Source organism: Suncus etruscus, chromosome 2 (assembly GCF_024139225.1).
Source record: "Suncus etruscus isolate mSunEtr1 chromosome 2, mSunEtr1.pri.cur, whole genome shotgun sequence".
NCBI lineage: Eukaryota > Metazoa > Chordata > Mammalia > Eulipotyphla > Soricidae > Suncus > Suncus etruscus.
In genome coordinates this window covers 106554753-106566848 of record NC_064849.1, presented here as the reverse complement: position 1 = coordinate 106566848, position 12096 = coordinate 106554753, and the positions used below count along the sequence as shown (strand labels likewise).

The 12096-nt window shown below is 45.1% G+C and overlaps 1 protein-coding gene across 1 annotated transcript; it reads left to right on the top strand.

Annotated features, from left to right (window-relative positions):
• The first annotated feature begins 6136 nt into the window (after positions 1-6136).
• TMEM267 (transmembrane protein 267) lies at positions 6137-9516 on the top strand. Its single transcript, XM_049768248.1, has 2 exons — positions 6137-6499; positions 8896-9516. The coding sequence occupies exons 1-2, from the start codon at positions 6161-6163 to the stop codon at positions 9229-9231; spliced, it is 675 nt and encodes a 224-aa protein (XP_049624205.1). The 5' UTR covers positions 6137-6160; the 3' UTR covers positions 9232-9516.
• The last annotated feature ends 2580 nt before the right edge of the window (positions 9517-12096 follow it).

Sequence of the window (12096 nt, the reverse complement as noted above, 5' to 3'; positions counted from 1 at the left end):
TATTAAAGATCCTGGAATCTGCATATCCTACACTACATTGAAGTCAGGATGTGGAGCGTCCTCTCGTTTTACCTCACTATTAAAGAGCAATGCAGAGAGGACCGTCCTTTAAGCAGGTCATTGTTGTTATTAAGTCTTCTCAGTGTTAAGGGAAGTCTCTTTTGAGCAGGTCGATGTCTGAGCAGTGGTAGGGTCTTCCGTGGTAGAGGATTGCTTCCAGGTGATGTTATAAACAAACTTGGATGTTTTGTGGATGGCTTCCCTGGTTCAGGGGTGAATGGAAAATGCCCATTCTTCTGAGGCCTGTGCCAGGTCATTATGTCAATGTTCAGGGTGTAAGGTCCCTTTGCACTACAAGATTTGTGTGTTCCAATCTCTATTAGATAAGATCTTATTTGTATGTATAGTATTTTCCCATTTTAATGTGCCTATGCAAAAAAGGAACAATGCCACGTGGCGTTATTGGCACATATGGGGGCCATAAGAACAAGACCAACAATCCCCATGACATGGTTCAATCAAAAGCATTAAACTGGGGGACTCTTTCACCAAAATTCCTTATTGAACAGCTCATAAAGAGAAGAAAAGATAAAAAGTGGTTAGAATCATCACTGTATAAGAGAATAGTAAGACTTATAGCTGTCAGAAAAAAAACACAAAGTATTCAAAAGAAATACGTGTCCATTTTATGTCTTTTGAAATAGTTGGGGTTGTTACACACAATGCACGGCTTTGGTCTGATTAGGATTGTGCAGTACTGAAGTTGAAAAGAGTAATGTGGGTTAGTGATGTTTGGGGGCGGTGAGAGAGTTGAGTAAAAATGAGCTTTGTAGGGGTGTGGGAAAGGGCAGAATACAAAATGGCATTCTGGATATTCAAAACATAAGGATAGGGAATACTCTTAATACATGCAGTGTGCGTGGGGGTATTAGCCCCCACGCGATTTTCTACATGTAGACTGGTCAGAAATTGCCAGTGACAAACTTAGTGCAACCGAGCAAATCTCAGCACACCCCAAGTTAGGACCCACCATTTCTGGCCGCCTGGGCTAGAACCCAGGGAAGGACTGGAGGCCAGGGGAAGAAGAGGGGATGGCTGGGGGCCTATCAAAGCTCCCAGCGCACCCAAGTTAGGGAGAAGGCCTTCGACATGGGGTCTCCCCAAACCCCATGCCAGCTAGAGCTAGCCTCCAGATGAGCAGCACAAACATCTTAACTGTACCTACGTGTACCTGAATAAAACGGATGAGAAAATTTAAAAAAAATGAGCAATGGCCCAGTCAGGGTGATTTTCAGGGTGATCGAGTGAATCACTGTTCATACCAAGAGGCAGAATCTTTCCATAGCCTTTCCCACTCCTGCAAACTAGCTGTCACTTGCTGCAGTGTCTCACGGATAACCCCTAACTTGGCATAGAAAGAACACTGCTCCTCCAGAGCCATACACAGCCCTCCTTTCTTCAGGAATAAGCAAGTTGGTCCAGTTCCTGCCTATTCTGGAGAGCAACTTCAGCTAGGGAGGCAACTTGTTCTGATAGAAAAATGATATCGTTATTAGATCAGCGTCCATTTGTTGGGACAGTTGTTTTAAGTTGCTCTTCTCCCTTGACAAGGGAGGCTACTCTCCAGTTGCTACAAGAGCTGAAATAAGGGGGAAGGCCCTCTTCCTGAGGGGATGATAACTGCTCAATTTGTTCTTACCCACCTTCTTCCACCAGGTATAACAACTGGGGTAGAATGACCATGCTGTAAAACTCATCTGGGTTTGCAAAAGCAGTGGCAAACACACAAGGGGTCGATCCCTTCGTACACACAAGCATGTCACATGCGGTCCCCGATGGGGAAATTACTTCCCCATGCAGCCATATTGGCCTCTACGGTCTCATTGCAATAGTCCAGGTAAAGGGATGGGACCCTGCTGGTCCCTCCAGGAATGGGTAAGAGGCATGTGCCTTAGAAAACAAGCTACTGTCCTCCTTTCTGCCTGCCTTCCCTTCCTTCCTTCCTTCTTCCCTTCCTTCCTCCTTCCTTCCCTTCCTTCCTTCCCTCCTTACTGCCTTTCCTTCCTTCTTTCCTTCCTTCCTTTCTTCCTTCCTTCCTTCCTTCCTTCCTTTCTTCCTTCCTTCCTTCTTCCCCTCCTTCCTTCTTTTCTTCCCCTCCCTTCCTTCCTCCCCCCCCATATCTCCCTCCCTCTCTCTTTTCCTTCATTCCTTTGAAGAAAAAAAGAATAAAAAAAAAAAAGAAAGAAAACAAGCTACTGATCCTCTTCTTTTTGTTTGTTTTTGGCCTACACCAAATGACGCTCAGGGGTTCCTCCTGGCTATGCGCTCAGAAATCGCTCCTGGCTTGGGGGTCCATCTGGGACGCCGGGGGATCGAACCGCGGCCCATCCTGGATCAGCCGCGTGCAAGGCAATGGTCCTGAGCCTGGCCACGCCGCTTGTCCCCAGGACCCACTGGCGGTGGCGGTGTAGTTCCCAAGAAATCCCCAAGGGGGCGGCAGAGGGCCGCGGAGGCGCGTCAGGTCGCCTCGGTCTCGAGACACCTCGGACAGCGGCTGGGCAGGGGCCCCTGCAGGAAGCCGGAGCCCGCGCTGCCTGGGGCCCCGGATGCCCCATGGCTCCCCGCCCAGGAGGCCACTCAGGAGGCCCGAGCGCCCGACACCCGGTGAGGCAGCGTCGCCACCGCAGGCAGACGGCGGGGTGCCGGGTGAGTGGGGTGAGCGGGTGTCACGGAGGCGACAGTAGCTGCTGGCCCGCCGTGCCGAGCAGGAATCCTCCCGTTGGCCGGAAGACCACGACGCGGGCGCTTTCCCAGGGTCGGGGACGAGCTCCGCGTGGCTGCCTTCCGCGCAGCCCAGGAAAACACTCACTGGGGGTTCCCGGCGGCTCTGACCGGCGACGATATCCCAGCGTCCTCTCGGTCAGCGCGGCTTCTGGAGACGCTCTGGGCGGCGGCGGCGGGTGTCTCTATGGTGCGGGAGAAGGGGCGTGGCCAAGCCCTCCGAGGCGAGGGGCGGGCGACCCTGGGGCTCCTGGAAAGTGTATGTTTCTGGCAAGGCCAGGCCAGGTGGAGGTGTTGGTAGCTTCGTGGAAGCTCCCTGGTGCTGCCGTTGGGGCTTCAGAGCCTTTCTAGGTCTTTGGTAGTGAGCGTGCAATTGGGCCCTCCTGTCCTACAGGTGTCGAAAGGTTTCCTGGCCTGTTTGGTTTGGTTTTTGGTTTGGGGGCCACACCCTGTGACGCTCTGGGATTCCTCCTGGCTCTGTGCTCAGAAATCGACCTGGCTTGGGGCACCCTATGGGACGCCGAGGAATCGAACCCCGGTCTGTCCTAGACTAACACGCCCAAGGCAGACGCCCTCCCGCTTGCGCCACATCTCCAGCCCTCTGACCTGTTTTCTTTATTGACTTAAAAAAATAAAAAAGAATCTCATTGCATCACCTCAACCTTAGGATAGAATTACAGGAGACTTGGAAATCGAAGGCAGGGTTGATGATCAGCTCCCAGTGACCTTTAACCCCACCCCTGGAGCATTGCCTTCAGCGACCTGCGCAGCGCCAGGTGTGGCCCCAAAGCAAACAAGTAAAAGTTAAAGATTGTACGTTTTATTACGATTGTAGTGGGAAATAAAGATTTTTATATGCAGGCTATAAAGTTTCTATGAAAGTGAACGGAATTTTTATTTGCAAATTAGCTGTATTCGATTTTGGGATTTGCTCGTAGCAGCAACTACTGTTCAGTGTAACTTGTTAGGAAAGGCATGATCAAGCCAGTTACATAATTGGGGGGAGCATACCCAATTTACTCAGGGCTTACTTCTGGCTCTGCAAGCGAGACTTAATCCAGGTGGGCTCAGGGGAACATATAAGGATCGAACCCGGGTCGGCTGCATACAAGGCAAGTGTCCTACCTGCTGTACCTGCTCTAGCCTCTCAGTTATAGAATTTTAAAGCATGATTTTTAAATCTCAGGTTTTTGTAAATATTTGGGAGGTGGAGGTCAGATTGGTTTGAAGCAGAAGATAACGTTTCTGGGAATTTGTTAGCTCTTATTTTTCCTTAGCAGAAATAACACCCAAGAGTCCGGAGAGATAGCATGGAGGTAAGGCGTTTGCCTTGCATGCAGAAGGATGGTGGTTCGAATCCTCAGCATCCCATATGGTCCCCGAGCCTGCCAGGAGCGATCTCTGAGCGTGGAGCCAGGAGGAATCCCTGAGCGCTGCCGGCTGTGACCCAAAAACCAAAAAAAGAAATAACACTCAAGTCAAGATCATTAACAATACACAGTGATATATAATTAGATCACTAGGTATTCTGTTAAATTAAGGAGACATAAGATATACATCAAGACTATAAGCTTCAACACTATTTTAACCTGTATTACCTACTCTATAATAGAAAATGATTTGAAAAATAAATTTTTTTTTTTTACTTTTTATTTTTTGGGTCACACAGACACTGCTCAGGAGTTTCTCCTGGCAGGCTCGGGGGGCCATATGGGATGCCGGGATTGGAACCAGGGTCCATCCTGTGTTCACCACGTGCAAGGCAAACACCTCACTGTTGTGCTATTGCTCCGGCCCCTAGAAAATGATTTTTTAATAAAGAATACCAGAAAGATAATGGTGAAAATTTGGATATCTAGTGTCTCTTAAGGGGGAGGAAACAGAAGATAACATATGAGTCTCTTGAAGGGCTTGTGATTGGCACTTTATATAATGAGGGTTTTTGGGCCACACCCGGCGGTGCTCAGGGATTACACCTGGCTGTCTGCTCAGAAATAGCTCCTGGCAGGCACGGGGGACCATATGGGACACCGGGATTTGAACCAACCACCTTTGGTCCTGGATCGGCTGCTTGCAAGGCAAACACCACTGTGCCATCTCTCCGGGCCCATGATTCCTTTCTTAAAATTAAAAAAAACAATTACACTACCCCAAAACTTGGAGATAAACTATTAGCTCACTGTGTATATGAAGACTTAGCTGGATGATTCAGAGTGATTTGCAACCTTCTGAAGGCTATAATTGGAGTAAAAGATTTGCTTTCAGGTTCACTCCTGGGCTTTTTACTTTTTATGTTCACCCCTATTAAAATAGTATTTTTATGATTCATGTTTATAAAATAAATGTCTTGTGTAGTTGCGCAGATAATTATCAGCTCTGAGCTCTTGCTTGTAATAGTAGCATGCCAGACCCTACACGTCTTCTGTATCACAGCTTTTATATTTAACAGGGTATATCAGTATATCTCCTTAGAGTAGCTAGAGATCTTCCCCATCAAGGACAGCAAACCTAGTGCTTATTACACAGCAACCTGGGCTTATATTTCCACACCATACTTATTTTTGCTATGATTGGTTACACTCTATGAAGCTGTCCAACAGGATTATTTCTTTTTTGTTTGTTTGTTTGTTTGTTTTTGGGCCACACCCGGCGTTGCTCAGGGGTTACTCCTGGCTGTCTGCTCAGAAATAGCTCCTGGCAGGCACGGGGGACCATATGGGACACCGGGATTTGAACCAACCACCTTTGGTCCTGGATCGGCTGCTTGCAAGGCAAACGCCGCTGTGTTATCTCTCCAGGCCCAGCATTATTTCTTTTCAAAAAGAAACTACCAGTAGGGGCAGGATTGATAGCACAGTAGTAGGGTGGTTGTTTTGCATGTGGCAGGACTGGGCTTGATTGCAGGCATCCCAATTGGTCCTCAGAGCCTGCCAGGAGCAATTTCTGAGCCCAGAGCCAGGAGTAACCCTAAGCTCCATTGGGTGTGTCCCAAAAACCAAGACCAAAACAAACAAAAAAAGAAACTACCAGGGGACCAGAGAGATAGCACAGCGGTAGGGTGTTTGCCATATAGGCCAACCCATTACAGACCTGGGTTCGATTCCAGGCATCCCATATGATTCCCCATCCCGCCCCCCACACCCCTGCCTGCCAGGATCGATTTCTGAGCCCAGAGCCAGGAGTAACCCTTGAGCACTTGTGGCCCAAAAAACAAAACAAAACAAACAACAAAATAAAGAAACTACCAGGTAAAACTTGGATTCAGACATGTTTGTGAAATTGTTGCTGTGTCCTTTTGCTTAAACATCACTCTGCTCTCCCGCTTAGCAGCACCAGGGGTGTTCACAGCTGCGAACCGGCAGTCCCCAGATGGCTTCCAATGCGCACTGACTGGCACACTTTGGGGATGGCGTCAGAGATGGAGAAGACCCGGGCTCTCCTGCAGTCTTGCAGCACTGAGTCTCTTCTTTCCAGCCTAGGCCTGGGCCTGTTTTGCCTGGTGATTGACAAACTTCTTCAGTTTTCTGTAATTCAGCAAAACGACTGGCTTCGTGCCCTCTCGGATAATGCAGCGCACTGTGTGATTGGCATGTGGTCGTGGGCAGTTGTCATTGGAATTAAAAAGAAGACGGACTTTGGAGAAATTATTTTAGCTGGACTTCTAGCCTCTGTTATTGATGTGGACCACTTTTGTCTAGCTGGATCCCTCTCTCTAAAGGTAAGACACGTACATGTTTCTTATTTTTTTTTTTTGTACATGTTTCTTTTTTCTGGTCTGACTTTTCTTTTACTCCACCATAATGGTCTTGACAGCCAGAGATTAGCCTGATTTTATTTCATTTGATTGTTAATATATTTGTTTTGGTTGGGGAGCGCACCCATGTGGCTATCATCAGGCTTACTCCTGGCTTTCTGATTAACTTTATTTTAAAACAGATGGGCTGGGGCCAGATAGATAGCACAGCTGTAGGGATTTTGCCTCACAAGCAGCCCATCCAGGATGGACGGTGGTTCAAATCCCAGTATCCCGTATGGTCCCCCATGCCTGCCAGGAGCGATTTCTGAGCGCAGAGCCAGGAGTAACTCTGAGCGCTGCTGGTAAAACCAACAACAACAAAAACAGATGGGCTGAGGCTGGAGCAATAGCACTTGCATTTACCTTGCATGTGGCCCACCTGGGACAGACCCAGGTTTGATTCCCTGCATCCCATATGGCCTCCCAAACCTGCCAGGGGCTATTTCTGAGTGCAGAGCCAGGAGTAATCTCTGAGCACAGTCGTGTGTGGCCAATAAAACCTCCCAAAATTAATTAATCAAATGGGCTAGGCCAGCAGTAAGTGGCTAAATAATAATGTTGCGAACTTTGCATGCATGGGTTTGATTCCTCACACTATATAAATAAGAAAATTAATTATTACAAAACCCAATCAAGTTAAACTCATTGAAGCATTTAGTACTTCCCTAAAGATGCACACCGTGTTGGGGCTTGAGGAGAAAATGCAGGCCAACTTGTTGCTTACCATTTGTGTGCCATGGAGATGCTATGGACATGCACAAAGAAAGGGCATACCATATCTGAGGAGTTTTGTGCTGGCTTTACATAGGATGCATTTGGCCAACTTTTAAGGAAGGGTTAGCCTGCCTGGTTAAATAATTCGAGTCAAGGGGTCAGAGAGATAGCACAGTGGGTAGGGCAACTCAGCTTTGATCCCTGGCATCCTGTATGGTCCTCTGAGACTACCAGGAGTGACTTCTTTTCTGTTTGTTTGTTTTGGTCACATCCAGTGGTGCTCAGGGGTTACTTTTGGCTCTGCACTCAGAAATCACTCCTGGCAGACTCAGGGAACCATATAGGATGCCGGGAATCAAACCCAGGTTCGTCCAGCCGTGTGCAAGGCAAATGCCCTACTGCTGTGCTATTTCTCTGGCCCCAGGAGTGATTTCTGAAGACAGAGCACCACTGGATGTGCTCCCCGACCCCCAAATAATCATGGGAGTCTAGGCAAAAGCTGTAAGCTCAGTACTAGAGTGCAAGTTTCAAAAAAAAAAAAAGGACAGCTGGACTCAAATACTGGTCATCCAGATACCAAAATGTTGCAAAGTGAAAGTATTCAAAAAGGCTAATGTAAAGCACTTACAGTAAAAATAGCAAAAGTAATCCTCTGTTATCTTACTAAATATTATTTTAATCAATTGTAATTTTTCTTTTTTTTTTTTGGTTTCTTGAGTCACACGCAGCGGTGCTCAGGGGTTACTCCTGGCTTTCTGCTCAGAAATCGATCCTGGCATGCTCAGGGGACCATATGGGATGTCAGGATTCGAACCACCATCCATCTACATGCAAAGCAAATGCCCTACTGCTGTGCTATCTTTCAGGCCCCTCAATTGTACATTTTTTTTAACATACCAGACAATTCTTTACAAAAGTACAAAAAACTTTACATCTGGATATAAATTACATTTGTATTGTGTTATTGGTTGTTTTTTTTTCTAAGCAAGTAATAGGAAACTTCCGTGTTTGGAAGTTTGAAATTTTGCTTTCATTTAATGCATATGATATCCTGCTGACACCTTTTATTTAATTTTATTTTGAGTGAAACTCTGAAGATATATGGGCTACTTTTGGCTCAGTGTTTTGGGGCCGGGGATTAGGTGCCTGGGTAAGCATTAAATGTGGAGCTCCTACTTGCCAAATTTGCATCCAGCCTTTGAGCATCTCCCCATCCTGTTCACTCTTTCTCATCTTGGAATTATAGGGCAAATTCAGTGCCTAAATTCATTCAGAGGTGGCATAGAAACTGTTTCCCATGGGGCTGGAGAGATAGCCTGGAGATAGGGTGTTTGCCTTACATCCAGAAGGATGGTGGTTTGACTCCCGGCATCCCATATGGTCCCCCGTGCTTGCCAGGGGCGATTTATGAGCACCGAGCCAGGAGTGACCCCTGAGCGCTGCCAGATGTGACCGAAAGAAAAAAAAAAGAAAGAAAGAAACTGTTTCCCTTGCTTTTTCCAATAAACTGGGGGATATTTTACAATAGTTATATGCACCTGTAAAATACGGTTGGCCAACAAGGAAATGCTACCAGCTACTCCTCTTCATCTTTTCCACCCCAGGCTGCTTTGAATCTTCCACGAAGACCTTTCCTCCATTGCTCTACTGTGATACCTGTTGCAGTCTTGACCCTGAAGTTTACTATGCACCTGTTCAAGCTCAAAGACTCCTGGTGCTTCCTACCTTGGATGTTATTTATATCCTGGACCTCACATCATATTCGAGATGGAATTCGACATGGCTTATGGCTATGCCCATTTGGAAAAACTTCTCCTTTGCCATTCTGGCTTTATGTAATAATCACAGCATCTTTACCTCACATCTGTTCTATTGTTATGTATTTTACAGGAACCAGACAAATTATGTCTTCCAAACATGGAATTCTTATTGATGTCTAAGGTAAACCACATAGCTGCTTTAGAGAAGCAAATTGTTCAGGAAAGGACAATTAAAAGGTAGCAACATTAAAGCAATTTTAAAGTAAAACTTATTACTATTGTTCTAGTTCTTTAGTGCAATTTTAAACAGTAACTATAGATGTAGTTTTTAGACAATCACTTATTCTGTGCCATATTTTTTATTCTCTTTATCTGGCTATAATACCATATTAAATAAGCATTCAGTTATGTTTTCTGGAAACATTAATCTCCATTTGTGATGAAAAGTAACTCAGATTTTAATGACGAATTAGTGTTATATTTGGACATACATTTTACAGTGATATTATTATTATTATTATTATTATTATTATTGGTTTTTGGGCCACACCTGGCGATGCTCAGGGGTTACTCCTGGCTGTCTGCTCAGAAATAGCTCCTGGCAGGCACAGGGGACCATATTGGACACCGGGATTCGAACCAACCACCTTTGGTCCTGGATCGCTGCTTGCAAGGCAAGCACTGTGCTATCTCTCCGGGCCCTTACAGTGATATTAAAATAGTGAGAACCTAAATAAAATGAGATTGTGCGGGAGTGGGTGATACAGTGGATAGGGTGTGTTTGCCTTGGATGCAGCCAACCCGGGTTCAGTCCCCAGCATGTCAGAGGGTCACAGGAGCTCTGCTAAAAGTGATCCTTGAGCACAGAGTGAAACATGAGCTCTGAGCACCACTGGGTGTGGCCTAAAATAAAAGATATTTGACTAAGATATATTAATGATAATTAAAATTTAATTTCCATAGTACTTTAGTGAATTGTAATTTCCTAACACAGTTTCAGAGCACTTTTGAAATCATAATATTCACAAAAGAGAATAATACTAGATCTAGGTTATTGTTTCTGAAATTAGAAAACAATAATTGTAATGTGCTGGCTCTAGTAACATCTTATTGAAGTATTTTTTATTATCTAAGAATATTGTGGGTTTAATTGTGTTTGAAGCATTACTAAATTTACCAAACTATTTAAAATTGACAAAAGATGGGGCTGATGAAGAATGTGCTTCAAAGGGCGGAGCACATGATTTTCATGTACAAGAACCAAGTTCAGGGTCCAGAGCACAGTGGTAAGGCGTTTGCCTTGCAAGTGGGCAACATAGGCCGAACCCTGTTTTCCATATGGTCCCCTTAGCCTGCCAGGAGTAACTCCTGAGTGCCTCCAGGTGTGTCCCAAAAACCAAAAAGAACCAGGTTCATTCCCTGGTACCACAGAGTCTGTTAGTGCTAGGAATGGCCCCTGATCCATCAGCCAGACATAGCCTCTTAGGACCACTAGTGTGACTCAACCCCTCCCGCCATTAGCACTATAGTGATACTTGACTCATAACTGAAATTTTAAATCACACATAAAGGACTTAGTAATAACGTCACTTTAAATATAATGTACTTTAAAATTGCATGAACGACTGTACATGCTATTCTAAAATGCATCAGTTTAACTAAAAATCAGTCTAGTACTGAGATGAAGTATTATTTTAAAATAGATTTTGGAAATTTACTTCTTTCTTTGTTCATTCTGGCTGAACAGTTAAAATGATGAATATTTATTAGAGTAGAATTGAGTTGCTGTGTCACATTTTCACAATTTGTTATTTGATAGAAAAAATCCAAATGCAGCTTTGTTGGTAGCCCATGGACTGACTTTAAAAAAAATATTTTTCTAGAAATTTCTGATAAATGGGACCGGAGTGAAAGCACAGCTGTAGGGCATTTACCTTGCACACGGCTGACCCAGGACGGACTTGGGTTCAATCCCCGAGTCCCTTATGGTCCCCCAAGTCAGGAGTAATTTCTGAGCACATAGCCAGGTGTAACCCCTGAGCGTCACTGGGTGTGGCCCCAAAACGAAATTTCTGATACGTAATGCTAGTGATTGTGTGCCTTATTCTCTGAGAAATGATAAAGCAATGCCTTAGTATCTAAAGTAGATTTGTCCTATTTGTTAAGTAGATACTGTGAGTAGTTATGAAGGTTAAGATTCTTTGACCTTTTTTGGGCAGGGACATAGCTGGCAGTGCTCAGGGGTCATTCCTGGTGGGCTCAGAGATGCCGAGGATTGAGCAGGACCAGCTGTATGCGAGGCAAACACTCTACCCACTCTACTATTACTCTGGGCCCTGGCTTTTCTTTTTGTATTTTTTGTTTGTTTTGGGGCCACACCCAGTGCACTCGGGGGTTACTCCTAGCTATGTGCTCAGAAATCGCTCCTGGCTTGGGGACCATATGGGACTCAGGGGATCGAACCCAGGTCAGTCCTGGGTCAGCTGCGTGCAAGGCAAATGCCCTACTGCTGAACTATCACTCCGGCCCCTTCTTTTTGCATTTGACTGCAAGTGCAATCAATAATCTTAATCTTGCACACTATTGTCTTCCAAGAGCAACTACTTGATTGATTTGGCTGGTTTAATTGTAGTTACACATAGTGGGGGTAATATTATGGTGGAGATTTTTTTAAGCATTTCATTTCAAAAGCACATGGCTATAAAACGTAGTCCTTAGAAATGATAGTACAGCTTACCTTGCACTCAGTCAATCCATGTTCCATCTTCATCGCATATGGTCTCCCAGAACCCTGCCAGGAATGATCTCTAAATGCAGAGCCAGGAGTAAATCTGAGCACCACCAGGGATGGCCCCCAAACCAAAAATAAACAAAATAAAAATAATTATTGTGTAACTTTGTCTAAATTAGAAGTACTTTTATAAAGGGTTTATTTCTCTGTTTTAAAGGGATATCATTAAAATATAAGGCCATGTTTCAAAATATCACATTGGTATTTTGGGGCTCATTTTAACATTCGCTCTTAGAATTGACTTTTATTTTGAC